This window comes from Musca vetustissima, unplaced genomic scaffold (genome assembly GCF_032173495.1).
Source record: "Musca vetustissima isolate MV318-11 ecotype Yass unplaced genomic scaffold, APGP_CSIRO_Mvet_v1 utg73297, whole genome shotgun sequence".
Lineage (NCBI taxonomy): Eukaryota > Metazoa > Arthropoda > Insecta > Diptera > Muscidae > Musca > Musca vetustissima.
In genome coordinates, this window is record NW_026886536.1 from 12,500 (window position 1) to 31,813 (window position 19,314).

Consider the following 19,314-nt stretch of genomic DNA (forward strand, 5'->3'; position numbering starts at 1 on the left):
CCAAAACATGAACCCATATATTTTTCCATTCATTGTTACCGAAGAGTGCAATAAACTGAATTTTATCACAACCTACCTTTAACTCACTGATGAACATTACCCACACATACTGGTCCACATTACCCGCCAAGTTCTTTTTATTCGCAGTTTTGAGTTTTTGAAATATAATGCAATAACATTTTTATAGAGAAATATATATAATGTTTGATCTGGAATATATTTATACAACAAATCTACTAGGTTGTGAAAGCAATTTGTTTTTATTTTTTACCGTTGTTACGCCCACAATATCAACAAAAAAATGGTGGTCCACATTATCCGAAGTTACTCTATATAAAGGAATAGTAATACCGTAAACCTCCCCCAACAGTAGGCTGTCGTATTCTTAAAAAAATCTACAATTGCAATTCGAATAGTGCCTGAAAAATTTATTTCTTAAAATATCCACGCATATTTTAGAACCATTCGAGCATAATAAAATATTCTTTGGAACATTAGAATAAGCCTTAAACAAATATAAAAAATAAATAAGTTATAGCTTGGAAATGGGTCCATGAAGGTTTTTGAATCTTTGAACTGTATTAATAAATAAAATCTAGGTTTATAATTCTGTTTATTGTCCTTCAAAAAATTGTATTTAAAAATTGCTCTGTTGGTTTTTTTTGGAAAACAAAAACACACTCCTCCCGCTTATTGCTCTGCTGTCAGTTTAATTTAATAAAAGGATTTTTATGTTAAATTAATTATAGGATTAAACGGTTCACCGAATTAAAAAAATATATTTTGATCCGCCTTATTTTTTTCTTGCTACAAATAACAATAATAAAAATTTTTTTTTAATAATAGCTTATATTGAAATCCCCACCCCTCACAAATCTGTTAATAACATATATGAATACGCAAGTTTTTGTTCTTTTATATGGGAGTATACGTATAATACTACATTGTTTATTGTAAATTAATTTAATTTACTACTATCACTTTCAACAGACAGTACAACAATTGTGTCAAAGGTCGTTACCATTATGACAATGAATGACGTTAACTAACTTATTTCGGAGAGAATGACTGGTTTTACTGTGTAATACCGGCTACCATTTCATATTTACCAGGAAGACATTAAAAATGTATTATTGCTGCTTTGTTAGCATGTATGTATATATATATATATATATATATATATATATATATATATATATATATATATTTAAATTATTTTATTACTATTATAAGTTGAGGTTAATATTATTAAAAATAATAATAAAGTATTTACATTACAAAAAAAAAAAATAAATAAATAAAAGAAATAGAAACTGGATGAATTGGTTACGCGATTTGTGTTGAAGAGTACAAAAGTCCAATTTATTCTAATGTAAAGTATTTTGAGTTTTCTTCGTCGTCATCTTTGATTGTTTTGTTTTCTTAGATGAAAAGAGATTTTCCTCTCTCTCGCTTCGTATTTGTTATTTGTAGTTTCATGTGGTAATTGTTGCATAGTTTTGATAGCAATGAATAATACATATACACACACTATATATATATATATGTTCCAAACGCTATTAACCTTTGTACTGTTACTAGAAAAAATGGAATGTTTTGCGTTCAAGAGTACTAGAGGGAAGAAATATTAAAATTTCATGTTTTTGATTAATTTAATCTCGAATGGATTCCTCTGCTCTCACTAGGGCCTTATTTCTATGAGATAATTTCACACGCTATTTTTTTTTTTTTTTTTTTTTATTCTAACTCACTAATAGCTACGTCATAACAAAATTTGTTTAATAAAATTTTTTTATAAACACAAAAGGCAAAGAGGGAAATAAATAAAAAATCATACAAAAAATAAATTGATTAAATCAAAAATATGATTTAATTGTATTTGTTATAAAATGTAAAAAAAAATTATAATGAAATAAACCAGTAATGAAGGAACAGAGTCGTACCAGAAGGAGTAAACTAATATTCCCCATCTTGGTACTTGAACTAAGTGTGGTAGAAATATTATGAAGTACAAAGTTTGGATGAAATCGGTTATTCCCTTCGAGAGTTATCGTGCGCACCAGACAGACGGATGGACATTTATACATCGACTCAAAATTTTCTGAAATGAATTTGGTCCAAAGAATCAGGGGGTCTAAAACCATTATTTCGACGAGGCACATTTGTGTAAGTAAGTACCCTCATTAGCCATAAAGCCAAGGGTGTAAAAAATGCAGGCTTATAGCTCAGATAGTCCTTGAAAATTATTCTTATCTCTAAAATAGTATCTCTATCTCCAAAAATTGTATTTAAAAATCCGAGTTTATAGCTCGAATGGATCTCTAAAAACAGTATTTAAAAAATCCGAGTTTATAGGTGGAATAGATCTCTAAAAACAGTATATTAAAATCCGAGTTTATAGCTCGAAAAGATCTATAAAAATAGTATAGATCTTTAAATTGTATTTAAAAAATCCACGCCTATATGTCGGGTAGACATCCAAAAATATTCTATAAAAAAATGTCAACCTTAGATTTGATAAAATAAATATAGAGTAACTTTAAAATCCGTATCCAACTCCGTTTTGTTGGAATCGGTTCAGATTTAGATATAACTCCCATTTAAAATTTCGTTGCATTTTACGCAACGGTTGTACAAAAACATCTTACCCATCCTTCAAAATGACCCGAAATTCGGCAAATATTTTTGAAGTATGCAAAGGAGTGTGTCAATTTTGTCTTAAATCGTTATAATATTACCCCCATACCTAATTAAAAATCTTTTCATTGTATATGACATTTGTCATTCTTATTGCATTAATTAATAACAATCAAAGGATCATTGTACCTTAGGGCGTTATTGTTTCGTATAAATAAAAAATGTAATTTAAAATAAAACAAAAAATGTATTTTATTTAATTATAAAAAAAAACATGTTTATTAACATCATTTTATATGGGTGGTGTCTGCTAAAAATAATAAAAATTAAATCGTTTGTATTTTAACCTTAAAAGCAAATAATAATAATTATAAATTCAAAGTTCAAAAAATTAAAAAAAAATAATATTTTTTTTCGTTTGTATTTTGCTTGGCTTAGCAAAATTATTTCTTTCGTTAGATAAACGACAAAAACAAAATAAAATTCTTTGGTTACAGTAGTTTTATAGCAAATCTTATCAATTTAAAAAAAAAAATATATATTTAAATTTTTTTCTTATTGTTGTTCTTATTCTATCTACTATTAAACATAATCGCCAATATTGTGGAATATGGGCTGTTGTTTTTAATACAAACAGCAGCTCGTGTTGGGTGGTGGTGGTTTGTCTCCAACTTGATAATGGCGATTAGTTGACGGCTATAGATTAGATAGATTTATAGATCGGTATATTTCACACATTTACATAGAAAAAAATTGTATAATAATAAAAAATTATCTATATATAGTTTAGGGGTTTGGGCAAAAAAATTTGCACACTATTAGGTCTAATAAATACATACATATACACACAATATATAAAACACTCAAGCCAATGGTAAATCTAATCTTGATCTTGAAAAAATCAATAAAACAATCAATATAAGTAGTTTTTTTTTCGAAAAGAAACATTTGCCAATAAATCTTAAAGATTAGCCCAACGACGAACTATTTCGCACTAGGGTTAAATATCAAAAAATACATACATATAATACACATATATATAATAAACTACAACAATAAATATACTGTGTGGAGCGCTTTGGGTACAAATACTACAATTCCATTATTTAAAATAATAATAACAATAACAAAAATAACTGATGCATCTACTTCCTTTAGTTATACTGCTTTTGTGTTTCATTTGGTTCCAATTTACGGAAACACCAACCACCCAAACCGTCAAATTCCAATATGTGTGTATGGAATTTCCACAATGTGGGACGATGTGTAATGGTCAACAGGGTAATGCCCATCTTTTTGGCACTCTCGTACATGTTACTCTCCACATCAATGGACACGGCACTGGTACACTCATCGAGCAGGGCATATTTGGGTTTGTGATAGAATAGACGTGCCACAGCCATACGTTGTTTTTCACCACCCGATAGGATATCCTTCCAATCGCGTACCACATCGAAACCATCACGATCGACAATGTGTTCCAGGGTCACCATTTTCATAATACTTCTCAGTTCATCTTCCGTAACACCCTTGCGCATCATATCTTCTCGGCTATCGGGATAGATAATTTGATCGCAGAGACTACCAATGGACATATATGGACGTTGGGGAATATAGAACATACAGGGTTTCTCCTCGACCGGTTTGGGTATGTGCAGCTCACCGGCATAAATTGGCCAAAGGCCACTTAAAATGCGGAATAAACTTGACTTGCCACAACCGTTGGGTCCAGTTATCAGCAAATGCATGCCGGGTTCAATGTCCAAATTCAAACAAGGCACCACAACATCACAGTTGGGCGTTACCACAGGTACGGCGCGCAGCGAAATGGAGGTACTATCTGGACTGGTGTAGACAATACGGCCCTTGGCCACCGGCAAACCATTGCGGAATTCAATTATACTTGCCGATTCATTACTCTTGGCCACGGTGTTCTTATTGTAAACACCCTGGGCAGTTTGTTCGAATACCTCAAACATACCGGCCACACGGCTGGTGTAACCGGCCAAGGCCACTATTTCTTTGTAGGAAGACATTAAACGTTCAATGGCATCGGAGGCGGAGATGAGCAAATTACGGGCCGTGGTCAAATATTGGGTACGTTCACTGACCAAAGAGTCCTTGGTGGCAATGGTGGATGCGGCAGCAGCCGAACCCGTGGAACCAGTCAAAATTGGCAACGATACCATAACCATACCGGTACCGGACCACACATATTTCATAAAGAACTGTTCCAGCATGACAAACCACAGTTTTTGTACGAAGATGTTGTTCATCTGTTTGACCAGACGATTGTAGGCATGTCTGAGCTGTTGCAGTTCCACTTTGTGGCCACCGTAGAAGGCAATTTCCTCAGCATTGGTAATAATACGTGAATGGATGTGTCTCAGGTAGCCATAACGATTGGCTTCCTCCGCCACCAATTGACCAAATTTGGGAGACAATGTTCTCATAATATAGGCTGAGAGTAAAATCACAGAGCCAGACAGTAATGGTCCTGAGAAGATATTTGAGTCCATTTTCTGTGTGGAACGCATCAATGACAAACCAATCAACATCAGATCAAAGCATGGTTTCGTCACACTACCATACAAATGGGCAATAGATGTGGCAAAGACATTAATGTCCTCGGTCAGACGATGATCGGCATTCTCAATGCGGCCATCCAAATTTGAGACACGATAGTAATTTTGATTTTTGAAATACAAACGATAGGCGTGACGCACCAGCCGGGTACGGAATGCCAAGGCCAATTTACTTTCCAGGAAACGAATCATGGAATTGACAAAGGTGGCGGGTATGGCAATGCCGAACCATTTTAGTAGCAGCAAACTGAACTTCTTAACATCCTTGCGTACAATGTACTTGACAATGGTACCCTCAAGCTGGGCCACATAAATACTAAGGAAGGTACGTGATATCAGGCACAGTGTGTGGACTCCCAGTAAACCTGTCTCATAGCTGAAAGGTTGTGGAATCATAATTTTAATCATTTGTGACAGCTGTTTGAAGAACTCTTTGTTTAGGCCGGGCTCTTGGGCTTTTTTGTTCTTTTGATTTTGGGCGACCAACAGCTTTTCGGCTTCGGCCAATTTACTTTCCTCCTCATCGCTTTCCTGGCTCTGGAAGACAATCTTTTTGGATTTGTCTTGTTTGCGGTTTTTGTTTTTGGTCAACAATGGCACAGCCATTTTAAGGGACCAGGCCATGATGGCAGCACCCACGAGGGCATGGGTTATGACGGGTTTTGGAAGACCCAGTTGATCAATTTTGTCGGAGAATTTCGAAAACACAGCCATTTTGGTTTTTTTTTATTTATTTGTTGTGATCACTTTGCGTGTTCGTTTCGTTTAGAAGCAATTTGGCGTTGTTGGTTTTGTTGTCTGTAAATCTACAATATGTTGCAATATTTCGTTGTTGTTTCCGTTGATGAAATCCCCAACTAGAAACCAGTCCCACCACCAAAATGTAAGGCAAGTAAGTTCCTCGTTGCAGTTGTTTTATTTTCTTATTTATTTATTTTTTTGTCTTCTTGCTTTTTTGTATTCTACCGTTTTTTTTATTTGGTTGGTTGGTTGGTGTTCAATCAATCTTTTGTTTATGTTTCTTGCAGTTTTTTTCGTTTTATTCTTCTTATTCTACGCACCACACTTCGAAACGACAACGACCAGAGCGCACTACTTGACCCGTTCACCACCCACCGCTAACTGAAACATTAAGTAGCCTGCTGGAGGAGAGCTCGATCGATCGTCGATCGTTTGGATTTCAGAACTTCAGTAGCAGTAGCAGAGCGGTGGCAGGAAACAACGGCGACGACGATGACGACAACAACAACATGCGACACACGACTGACCAGTTCCGACACCAAACAGCACAAATAAATGAGAACCATATAATAACTGCCGTGTAAGATTATTATTGCGCAAAAATTAGTTTAAAGATCAAACCAAAGGTTGCAAGTTTATATGAATATAGCGTACATGCATACATACAACACCAACTGACTAAACGACGGGCTGACTGACAGTGTGATTGGCTAGCTATTACCGACTACTGGTTGACTGATATGTACTTAGACGTCTTTTTGTATACACATAGCGAAAAAAATCGAACGCGAAATAAACAAAATTGTTCCAGTCTTTCTTTATCTGCCAGCAGCTGAACTCATAATCTTGGGGTTTATTCGATACATTTGCTTAGTCGAGTAGTACATACAGACTACTTGTTGTTACTGTTAACGCTGCTGAGGCTGCTGCTGCCGCCGTCGAGAACCCGATTAAATAAATAACAATAATACTGAGTAAAGAAGTAGGCTCCTCTATATTTGTTGTTGTTATTGACCACCATCATAAACGTTGAGAGCTTGTAGGCCCATACAAATCTCTTTGTTTTGCAAATAAAAACAGTACTGAGAAATTGAAAATTGAGGTTTTTGTTATTAATTTTTTTAGTTGTTGTTGTGGTTTGTGTGTCATCTATCTATCCGATGGGATGTGGATGTGGTAAACCAGCAAGGACGTCTTTTTGTTTGCAACACTATCAATATCTTGATTATGAACAGTTATGTGAATATTTATTTAGATTTTCATTGTTGTTATTAAAAATGAGAAAACAAAAATGAAATTTTGTATACACAAAAGGGGGGTTCTATGTAATAATTGTTTCGTTCTTTTTTTAATTTAATTTGAGTCACTATTATTCTTATCGCTTTGTGTCGCGGAGGTCTTTGTTTAATTGTATTTGTAAACATTCATTTTTTGCAAACAAGGTGATTCATAAATGTTGGAAAGTTTAGTGCACATCGAATCTTAAGCAGGGTTCACACGACGCAGGGGTGCTATTAGAGAATGAATGTAACGTAATAAGGTATTTCGACGTAGCGTATATTTTGAAATGCGGAAAATAAAAGAAATGAAAGGTAGGGCCCATGTATCGAAAAAATGTAGAGTTAATTTGGGAAAAGGCGCTACCTGAAATCATTAGAGCGGTTAAGAAGAAGAAAGAAAATTATATGATGGCTATGTCAAAATATAAAGCTATATTTTGAGCATATTCTCTAAGAAGAATGATTCACAGAAATGTCGAAATAACTTATTGGATTTCTATTTGAAGTCCTCATAGCATTTTATTTTGTATGTAATGACTTCATGACCTTCTCCGTGTCACTTCTTTGAGAATAACTAATTTGTAATAAAAATACCTTATGTATTCTATAAGAAGACGTCCTTTGGCTTAAGTCTAGTTTAGGGCCCCCTCCCGGATCGTTTTGAAATTTTTACATGTGGTCAATGCTTCGATCTGATGTTCGTTGTTTTGTCACTGATGCGTTCGACACAGCAAATGAACTCAAATCTCTTCTCAGGACCTCTAATATCCGACCCAGTGATTTTACTCTCAGCCTATATGAATTGAGAAACTTGTCACACAAAGGTGTTGAACTGATGGCGGAGGAAGCTAATCGTTATGGCTACTGGGAGGCACATCCATTTTCGTATTATTGTCAATGCTGAGGAAACCATAGAGGCCACAAAATAGAACAGCAATAGCTAAGTCAACAAATAAACTATTTTTTTTACAAAAGCTGTTGGTCCGGCACCGGTATGGTTGTTGCTATTTTTTAATAGTTGCACGGATTCCGCTTCATAAACTGTTGCCAACAAGAACTATTTTTCTATAAGAACTCATCCTTCTATAAGTCATAACTGTATGTTGCAGGGAACAGCTGCAAAAAAAATGTCGGTACTCTATAAGGAACTCCCGTAAATTTTCTGTAACTGTAATAACCTAATATAACAATTAATATTCTTGTACAAGTCCTAATAATATTCCATCAGCCGACATACTTGCATCCAATAAGTTGACTCCATGAACGTCTATAGAAAGGACTAGTGGTCAATACAAAGTGTGATTATATAGTAAACCCTAAAGGTATTCTATACCTTGTCCTAAATGCTTTCTACTTTTTTTTTTGAAAATAATGTATTTACATGGAACATCTGGACACCTGTCGCCACATGGCAAGTTTGGAGGAGATACATTAAGATGAAAGTCAAACCTGTAGAGGCAACGAAATACAACTAAATATTACAACAATAACACAAAAACCCAAAACACATTTGAGATTTACAATAAACTATAAATGATTATTATATTTATATATATATTTAATAAAAAATACATGTATTTTAATGCTACTTATTAAATCTTGTTACACTGTACGTATGTAAATTCCTCCAATTGAAAAAAGACCATTGGGAGAAATTAAAAGATCGTTCTGAGTTTAGTCCCATAACTTGTGATTGTTGTTGTGCCTAATTAATTTGCACTCTCGCAAGCGTCCACCCAATCATTGTACACATCCAGAGGTTCCGACAGGAAATTAATTGTCGTCTGATATTCTTCGAGGCAAATGCGACAGCTTATTTTGGCCGTATTTCGGGTCTTGTCCATTTTCACTTCGCACGACAGTTCATGATTACAGAAGGGGCAATTGAATTGTTGATCCAGTGGTTCGATATTTTTTCGCTTTGGTGGTGGCTTTCTTTTTGATTTACGACGACCCATTTTGCTTTGATATTCCTTGAAAAATTACTATTATTTTATCTTTTTTATTAAGACGCGCTGTAGTTTAGTTTTTTTTTTATTCTATGGTCGTTTGCCGTATTGAATAGTTAGGGATATGTAAGTCGATTTTTTACTAATCGATAAATCGGCTTCAAGTGGCAAATGTAATTTGAGAAGTACTATCGATTTGAAGAAAAACCCGTTCAATTTTAAGGCCTATTAAACGGATTGTATAAATGTACGTTTAAATTTACGAGATCCACTCGATCTCAAATGCCAATTCCATAGCGTAAACGTCAAATATAATCCACTGGATTTGTTAACTGGATCAACCTGCTTGTCTTCCATGAGAAGACTAACTAGACTTTTATGAGAAAACAAAAAAAGATATCATATTCATGTCACCTTTATTGGAGTTTATTTGAAGAATCCAAATAGTGCCATCTGATAAAGATATTGCATTAGTAGCAACGATCTCCCAAATATAAGCACACGGTTGCCCAAGCGACTATTTTATGTTCAACATTACAAAACCATGTTCGACGGGGAAATATATTCCCGGTGTACTACAACAAAGAAATAGAAAAATTAAAGGAATCGCTAAAATCAGTTCATTACCCTGCAGCGATATGATATTGACTAAAGAAACTATTTTCTCTTCTTGCATCAGAAAACAAACCCCCCTCGAAAAACAATTTCCATCGAATGAAGATGTTTTCACCGAAATTGATGCCTATATTGAAAAAAATGATAAATTATACCTCTTAAATATAATCGAAACGCTAAAGGGTGTCTAAAATCATTGTATCATCCTTGTAAGGCATTACGTTAAGAAATATTTGCTACTACTATAACAGGTGTGCGACTTTTAAATTAAGTTTTTCCTTTAAAATTCCAAATGTCTTATATAGTCAAAAGACCTTCCGTAGCTCTTATGTAGACTAAACATATTCCACAGATCTTTTATAGACAAAGGACATTCCACAGGTGTTCTATAGTCAAAGGACATGTTTTCTATAGACAGAAGACCTCTCACAGATCTTTTGAAGACCATAGACCTTGCACAAATGTTCTAAACAAAAATCGTTCCTTGAGTGTTTTATAGACCCAACCAATGAAGATTTTTATAGTGATCAAAAGGCTTGATTTTTTTTTTAATATGTCTATAGAAGTTTATTTCCAAATCATTTTTAAGGCCTATTAAACGGATTGTATAAATGTACGTTTAAATTTACGAGATCCACTCGATCTCAAATGCCAATTCCATAGCGTAAACGTCAAATATAATCCACTGGATTTGTTAACTGGATCAACCTGCTTGTCTTCCATGAGAAGACTAACTAGACTTTTATGAGAAAACAAAAAAAGATATCATATTCATGTCACCTTTATTGGAGTTTATTTGAAGAATCCAAATAGTGCCATCTGATAAAGATATTGCATTAGTAGCAACGATCTCCCAAATATAAGCACACGGTTGCCCAAGCGACTATTTTATGTTCAACATTACAAAACCATGTTCGACGGGGAAATATATTCCCGGTGTACTACAACAAAGAAATAGAAAAATTAAAGGAATCGCTAAAATCAGTTCATTACCCTGCAGCGATATGATATTGACTAAAGAAACTATTTTCTCTTCTTGCATCAGAAAACAAACCCCCCTCGAAAAACAATTTCCATCGAATGAAGATGTTTTCACCGAAATTGATGCCTATATTGAAAAAAATGATAAATTATACCTCTTAAATATAATCGAAACGCTAAAGGGTGTCTAAAATCATTGTATCATCCTTGTAAGGCATTACGTTAAGAAATATTTGCTACTACTATGACAGGTGTGCGACTTTTAAATTAAGTTTTTCCTTTAAAATTCCAAATGTCTTATATAGTCAAAAGACCTTCCGTAGCTCTTATGTAGACTAAACATATTCCACAGATCTTTTATAGACAAAGGACATTCCACAGGTGTTCTATAGTCAAAGGACATGTTTTCTATAGACAGAAGACCTCTCACAGATCTTTTGAAGACCATAGACCTTGCACAAATGTTCTAAACAAAAATCGTTCCTTGAGTGTTTTATAGACCCAACCAATGAAGATTTTTATAGTGATCAAAAGGCTTGATTTTTTTTTTTAATATGTCTATAGAAGTTTATTTCCAAATCATTATTGGAAATTTTGCGATTAGGACTACTCTTACTCAATAAATATCAATTTAGAAACTTTTCAAAAATTCTACCCTTTATATTTATAACTCCCCAACAATTTTATTTAAACCACAAGCTTGGGACCCTCAAAAATATTCTTTAAAAAAATCTGCTATAATTTCCCCAGCATATGTATCCACTGCCACAAGTCGCTTTTAAATTAGGTCGCACTGTTAGTTCAATGTAAACACATTGCATGTCATTACTACCTCCACATGTGCTACAAGAGCTGTCATTTCATTTGTTTTCGTTTTTGGATTGGAATTGATAGGATTACAATTTTAATAAAATTGAATAAAAATAATTAAAACCCAGATAATTTGGAACCAAAATGGGAACGGTAAGTAGTCAATATATTTTACAATTAAAATTATCTAATTTTTTCCAAACGTGTCTTGCAGAAAAAAGTGAAAATCTCAGCGGTGAAACGTGCCGCTCATCTCAAGCAGAGGAAGGCTCCGTTGACCAAACAACAGCAGCAAAAGTTGGCCCAACAAAAGTCGGCCAAGGAACGTGGTCAAAATATTTTCATACAAAAGGCCCACAAGAAGGATGAAGTCTTTCAACGGAAGAAACAAAATAAACGCTCCGCCATGGGTTTGCCCGAGGTGGACCATGATGAAGAATTGGATGAGGATGAGCTTTTGGATAATGTGGCCGATATGTTAGACGGCGAGGATTTGGAATATTTGAATTTGAAAAAGGGTAGAAATAGGAAACGTAAACATGTCACCGGTGAAGAGGCCGATGATGATGATATTAAACATGCTGTGGGTTTGGAAAAACAATTTGCCCATGAAACCGCCCTGGAGGATGCTACCAAGAAAATAACTGTTGATTTGTTGCCGGTAAAGACGAGAGAGGGTGAAATTATAACGCGTTCAACACAGGTTGATTATAAACCGAAGCCAAAGGCCAAGAAAGCCACCGAAGTAGGTGAGGAGGAAGAAGGTGAAGAGGGTGCGGAAGGGGGAGAAGGTGAAGGAGATGATGAGGAAGATGACACTGCCGACATTGAATACGAAGACAGTGATGATGATGTGGTCAACGATGAAGACGACACCAATGCCATTAAAAAGGTGGCCGAAAAGAAAATGGTTTCCACCACAGATTTGCTGATTGCCCGCCAACAGGAAATCGAAAGACAAAAATACCGCATCGGTATTATTTGTTCGGGTATTTTGGAAAAACCAGAAGATAAAATGCGAAACTTCAATGCCTTGTTTGAGTTAATGGATGAAACCAACAAGGCTGGCGTTCCCAATTTGCTGACCGTGCGTAAAGTGGCCATTGTATCGTTAACAGAAATTTTCAAAGATATTCTACCCGAATATCGTGTCGGTCAGGTGGATACAAAAATGCAAACGGTTCGCAAAGCCACCTTGGAGAGAGTAACATTTGAAAATGCTCTGCTGCAACATTTCAAAAAATTCCTACAACGTTTGGAAAAACTCACAGCCGCAGTAAATCGTAAAGGTAATGGTCGTGTTACTCCGCAATCGGTGAAAATGGCCGAGGTGGCTGTGCAAAGTATGAGTGATCTGCTAATGGCTCATCCATATTTCAATTATGTCAAGAACATTGCCCAGCTTTTGGTGTACATGTTGAATTCGAATTATCCCAAGATGCGTGAGACGGTACACAATTGCTTCCGTTACGTTTTTGCCAATGACAAGAAAATGGATATGACCTTGTTCATAATACGGCGTATAAACCACTTGATTAAAAGTCGAAATAATGTTGTACATTTGGAATGCATCACATGTTTGATGGCTCTCAAGATTAAAAATGTCAATTTGGATGCGGAGAAGGAAAATGAATTGAAACAAAAGAAATTGGAGGCACATCGCCAACGGCTATTGAGTTTGTCGAAAAAGGAACGTAAGAGGCGTAAGAAATTGGCTGAACTGAATAAGGAATTGGATGAGACAAGGGCCGAGGAAAATAAACAAACCAAACATGCCAAGCTGACGGAAATTGTGAAAATGTTGTTCACCATTTATTTCCGTGTTTTGAAAAATGATCCCACTTCCCGTGTACTGAGTGCCATTCTCGAGGGTTTGGCAGAGTAAGTTGGAATGAGAACCCTTTTTAAATGAGTTCAAAATTAATCCCTTTTTCTTCCTTACAGATTTGCCCATGTCATCAATTTGGATTTCTTCTCGGATTTAATTGAAGTTCTGAACAACATTTTGGAGACCCAAGAAGATTTGGGTTATCGCGAACAATTGCATTGTATCAAAACAATTTTTGTAATTCTATCCGGCCAGGGTGAGGTGCTAAACATAGATCCCATACGCTTCTATCAACATTTCTATAGAAATATGTTGGCAGTACATGCGGGTAAAAATCATGATGATTTTCGTATAATTCTACAAACATTGGATGAGGTATTGGTCAAGCGGCGACGCAATATGAGTCAACAGCGATTAATGGCTTTTATTAAACGTTTATTGACGGTCGGTTTGAATCTATTGCATCATGGTACCCTAGCTACATTGGGTACAATTAAAACAACCTTCCAATTGACATCAGTTTTGGATATTTTGTTGGATACGGATGATAGTATAGGTTCGGGAAAATATGATCCAACGTTGGAAGATCCAGAATATTGTAATGCCTCATGTACGGCGCTATATGAATTGACAATGTTGCAAAGGCATTATCATCCGATTGTACGTAAAATGTCGACACATATTGCAAATGGTGTACCGGCTTCTGGAGAGGGTTCACTGCCTTCGGAAATTGGTAAATTGTAAGTATACTAAATACATTTTTAAATGTAAAAAACAAATCTAATTCAAATTGTTTTTGTTTTTTTTTTTTTTTCTTAGAACCGCCATGGAATTGTTTGAACAATTCGATAGCACCCAGATGGCATTTAATCCCACAATTCCAGTACCCCGACCATGTGAACCAAAAATCAAAAAGGGCCCACATCAATATTTGAGCGGAGATTTTAAACCTTTCTACAAGCAAATGTTAAAAAGTAATTTAGTTAAGGAAACCTCAAATGTGAAGGCGGCAACAACATTTGATTTTTATACAGAGTTAAAGAACTGTAAATAATAAATGGAACCACAAATTTAGTACAATAAAAATAATTGTTAAACACTTTGAGAATATAAAAAGGGAAGGGCATTTGTAGATAAATTAATCTGAAATTACTTGAAAGGAAAAAAACATAGAAAAAATCATAATAGTCTTTAAGATACAGAAGGCCATGCTGGCTTTTTTATATTACATTGTATGAAATAAATGAAATTAAAGGTCGCAGAAATCATTTTTTTAGGCAGAAGTCCTCATTTATGTTTTTCTCCCAGATTTTATATACATAGAAGGTTTTCTAAAAAACAGATTATATTCTGTAATTCTTAAATAGGCAGCAGAAGACTGTCTGAAAATATTCTATATGTATAAGATTTTAAAGCTAAAAATTTATTATAAATCCACTATTAAGATGGGCACCTCAAAAACATATTCTATACCAAGTTCTTGAAAAATATTCTTTAAAACAATCCACTGTTATACTTCTGAAAGTCGCTGAAAAATCCACGTATATAGTTTGGATAGTCCTGAAAAATATTCTTTAAAAAATCCACAATCATAGCTCGGATAGTCCTTCGTAAAATATTCTTTAAAAAACCACTCTTCTAGTTTGCAAAGTCCTTGAAAAATAATCTTTAAAAAGTCCACGTTTATAGTTTGGATAGTCCCTAAAAATATTCTTTTAATAATAATGCGCCTATAGTTTGGATAGTCCTTGAAAAGTGTTCCTTAAAAAATCTACACTTATAGTAGGGACAGTCCTTGAAAAGTATTCTTAAAAAAATCCACACCTATAATTTGGATAGTCCTGGAAAAATATTCTTTAAAAAATCCACTTTATAGCTTGGATAGTCTTGGAAAAATATTGAGTAAAAAATCCACGCTTATAGTTTGGATATTCCTTGGAAAATATTCTTTAAACAATTCACGCTTATAATAGGGTCAGACCTTGAAAATATTCTTTAAAAAAACCCTCGCTTATATTTTGGATAGTCGTTAAAAATTATATTTTGGTTAGTCCTTAAAAAATATTCTTTAACAAATCAACGCTTACAGTTTGGATAGTTATCCAAAAATCCACGATTACATCACGTATAGTGCTTGAAAAATATTTATTTAAATATCTATGTTTTAAGCTCGAATAGTCCTTGAAATATATTAATTAAAAATCGACGCTCATAGCTGGGTTAGCACTTGAATAATAATTATTAAAATATTCACGCTTCCAGCTCTTTAAAAAATCCAAAGTTACAGCTCGAATACTCCTTGGAAAAAAGACCTTTACAAAATTTAGTTTATAGCTCAGATAAACCTAGAATAGTATTAACTTGGACAGTTAATATTAATTAAAAAATCCACGCTCACAGCTCGGATAATATTAATTAAATATCCACCCCTACAGTTCTGATCGTCCTTGAATTAAAGGCATTCTATATAGACAGGAAAATCTACACACAGATCACTGTTTATAGATATTCTATACACATAGGAAAAGCTTCTATTTAATTTCAATTTCAATTTGTATTGGAAAGAAACTCATCATTACTATAGTTATACAAAAAGAATATTTGTATTTTCAGAATTACTTCATAAACAAGAAAATTACAAAAAAATCAAATAATATAAAAAATAACGAAAATTTATACGGTTCTTCCAGCCGAATATATCAAATTAGATTAAAACAGACAAAAATACTTATTCATAAAGAAACGAAAGTGTGTGCCTACTTACCGCACACTTCTTCATATTAATGTCATTCTGTTAAAACGTCATTCAATCATTCATCAGCAACAACACCACGATTGCGAAACAGTAGATTTTGCAAACAAATACAACAATTACTGTTATATTCGAATTGCAACGCCAATGCCGAACGTTCATCAATTAAAAACATAAAATAGGTACGACGTTCCACAGCAAATACTTCATGTTTAATGATCATCCAATGTTCGATGCGTAATTTCGGTTTGTGCTTTTGTATTTGTATCAAAAATAAATCCGGATCGGCTACGACACCCTCATAGATGGCATCAAAACAATATATAACCGATGAGATATACGGCAAACGTGTTAATTTGAATTTTGTTTTATCGTCGGTTTGATTGATTTCCTCGATACATTGCTGCAGACATTCATATGCGTATGCATTTTCACATATTATACTAATATATTTTTCAAATGGCATAATATTATGGAAAATGGGAGTGGCTAAATCCTGTTCTTGATATGCGCCAATCCAACCGACAAGTTCGGCACGTAAAAATTCAATGTGTTTTAATTTGATCAGTTCATTAGTATCATCAGTTGTAGGAGTAGTAGTGGTGGTGGTGGTAGCAATTTGAATTTTTGTTACAATAATTTCATTGTCATTGTCTGGCGGTAGATTACAGGCTGCCGTTTCCAGTCGTAATTGCATTAATTCTATTTTTGAAAAATAGTCATCGAAGATTTTCTGCAAGAAAAAAGAGAAGACAGGGTTATTAAAAAAAAACAACGTAGATATGTTCTGCCAAGCCGAACTTTTTTCAAATATTGACAAATATTAATTACAAATCCTATATAGTCTTTGAAAAATAAAAATTAAAAAATATTTTATTATAGCTCTGATAGACTTTGAAAAATATTAATTAAAAAATGAACGCTTATAGCAAGAATAGTTCTGGAAATATAATTAAAAAATCCATGTTTATATTTTACAAAATATTCTTCAAACGATATCCTTTAAAAATTCCTGCTTTTAGCTCAAATAGTCCTCTAAAATTTTAATTAAAAATCCACTCCCTCATCTCGGATAGTCCTTGAAAAATATTATTTAAAACATCCACCATCTTAGCTCGGATAGTCCTTAAAAAAATATTCTTTAAAAAGTCCATCCATATAACTCGAATAGTCCCTGAAAAAATATTTATTAAAAAGTCACGCTTATAGTTCGGTAAAAAATTCACACAGCCGTTTAAAAATATTAATTAAAAAATCCAGGTTTATAGTTTGGATAGTAATCCTCCTTAAACAATATCATTTAAAAAATCCTCGTTCTTCCTTAACTAACGTCTATAGTTCGGATAGTCCTTGAAAATTATTCTTTAAAATAACCTACGCGTATAGTTGGGACATCCCCTGAAAAGTATTCTTAAAAAATCCACGCCTAAAATTTGGATAGTCCTGGAAAAATATTCTTTAAATAATCCACTTTATAGCTTGGATAACAGTCTTAGTCTTTGAATAATATTGAGTAATAAATCCACAGGCTAAATTTTTTATAGCCCGGATAATTCTTAAAAACAAACAATTGAAAAAAGCTCGGATAATTCTTGAAAACTATTCTTTACAAAACTCCCTGCTTTTAGCTCGGACAGGTTTTGAAAATTATTCTTTAAAATCCACCCTTAGTCCATTAAAAATATTAACTAAAATTCCAACCTTATAGCTGGGATCGTCCTTGAAAAATATTAATTTAAAAAAATCACGCTTATAGCTCGGATATTTCCTAAAAAAATATTATATTTAAAAATGCACTGTTATAATTTGTATAGGTCTTGAAAGATATTCTACAAAATCCACGGTTTTAGGTGGAATAATCTCTGACAAATATTATGTAAAAAATCCACGCTTATAGCTGGGTTAGTCCTTGAAAAATAATTATTAAAATATCCATGCTTATAGCTCGGTTAGTCTCTGAAAAATATTAATTAAAAAATCCACATCTATAGTTCTTAAAAATTATTTTTTAAAAATTTCACGTTCATAATTCGGATAGTGATTGAAATATATTATATAAAAAATCCACGCTTATAGCTGGGTTAGTTCTTGAACAATAATTTAAGAGAAAAACATGCTAATAGTTCGGATAGTCCTTGAAAAACATTAATTAAAAAATTCAACCCTACCAGCTCGAATTGTCCTGGAAAATAGTAATTAAAAAATCCAACCATGCAGCTCGAATAGCTCTTGAAAAATATAAATTAAAAAGATCTTCGATTATAACTGGGATAGTCCTTGAAAAATATGTTTTAAAAAATCCATGCTTATTGATCGGTTAGTATTTGCAAAATAGACCTTAAAAATCTATGCTTATAGTTCCATTAGTCCGTGACGTCTATTGTTCGGGTAGTCATTGGAAAATTTTCTTTATAAATCAAAATCCCTTTAAAATCCACGCTTAAGGCGGACAACTCAGAAATAGTTTATAAAAAAACTCACGCTTTAGACGGACCCCTCAAAATTCTTCATTAAAAATTCCAAGCTTAAGGTGCACTCTTAGGATTCTTAAAAAAAAAATATTTCAAAATCCAATATAAAAAATTCTTTAAAATATACACTATCAGGAATCATAAAAATATTACTTAAAAAAAATCCACTATTAGAGTCTTGTTAAGCAATGGCAAGTTACAGCCTCAATTGCTTGGAAGTGTGGTTAAATCCATTCTATGGAGCTATATCAAAATGTGGACCAATATTAAACTATGTGCAAAATGTACAAGCCTCAACTTATATATTGGGATCTTTATTATGATTTCAACACCCATAAGGACGGCCTTGGCTAAATCGGCAGATAATTTAGAAGTGACAAATTTAAAAAATTAGAAATTTCTTATCTTACCATTAAAAATTTCGGATCATTAAAACTATACGATTCTATAAGCAGCTGCAATGGTGATTTCTTCTTGTCGGGATTGATTGATTCAGCAACACGACTTGAGGTTGTGTTAATCATTGATGTATTTGGATTTCCTGATAATTCTTTTTTAATATGCTGAACCATTGAACTGATTGTTGCTTTTGCTGCATCTTCCTGCTTTACAAGTGTTGCCTGGGTGGGTGAAATAGTGGGAACCACTGCTTGTATTTTCATTGT

The 19,314-nt window shown here is 33.6% G+C and overlaps 3 protein-coding genes across 3 annotated transcripts; 1 reads left to right on the forward strand and 2 right to left on the reverse strand.

Moving 5' to 3' along the window:
- Window positions 1–3,791: 3,791 nt before the first annotated feature.
- Window positions 3,792–5,953, reverse strand: LOC133334037 (ATP-binding cassette sub-family D member 1-like). Its single transcript, XM_061542335.1, has one exon. It carries the CDS (start codon window positions 5,934–5,936, stop codon window positions 3,792–3,794), a length of 2,145 nt encoding a protein of 714 aa, XP_061398319.1. The 5' UTR covers window positions 5,937–5,953.
- Window positions 5,954–8,952: 2,999 nt separating this feature from the next.
- LOC133334042 (transcription elongation factor 1 homolog) lies at window positions 8,953–9,217 on the reverse strand. The gene has a single exon (XM_061542341.1). It carries the CDS (start codon window positions 9,199–9,201, stop codon window positions 8,953–8,955), a length of 249 nt encoding a protein of 82 aa, XP_061398325.1. The 5' UTR covers window positions 9,202–9,217.
- A 2,525-nt stretch (window positions 9,218–11,742) lies between these two features.
- Window positions 11,743–14,480, forward strand: LOC133334038 (nucleolar complex protein 3 homolog). The gene is made up of 4 exons (XM_061542337.1): window positions 11,743–11,751; window positions 11,813–13,479; window positions 13,543–14,166; window positions 14,246–14,480. The coding sequence occupies exons 1-4, from the start codon at window positions 11,743–11,745 to the stop codon at window positions 14,478–14,480; spliced, it is 2,535 nt and encodes an 844-aa protein (XP_061398321.1).
- Window positions 14,481–19,314: the final 4,834 nt, after the last annotated feature.

Coding starts and splice junctions, on each gene's coding strand:
- LOC133334037 (XM_061542335.1), bottom strand. CDS start 5,936: ATGGCTGTGTTTTCGAAATTCTCCGACAAAATTGATCAACTGGGTCTT.
- LOC133334038 (XM_061542337.1), top strand. Junction 13,480..13,542: donor ATTCTCGAGGGTTTGGCAGA/GTAAGTTGGAAT, acceptor TCTTCCTTACAG/ATTTGCCCATGTCATCAATT. Junction 14,167..14,245: donor CCTTCGGAAATTGGTAAATT/GTAAGTATACTA, acceptor TTTTTTTCTTAG/AACCGCCATGGAATTGTTTG.
- LOC133334042 (XM_061542341.1), bottom strand. CDS start 9,201: ATGGGTCGTCGTAAATCAAAAAGAAAGCCACCACCAAAGCGAAAAAAT.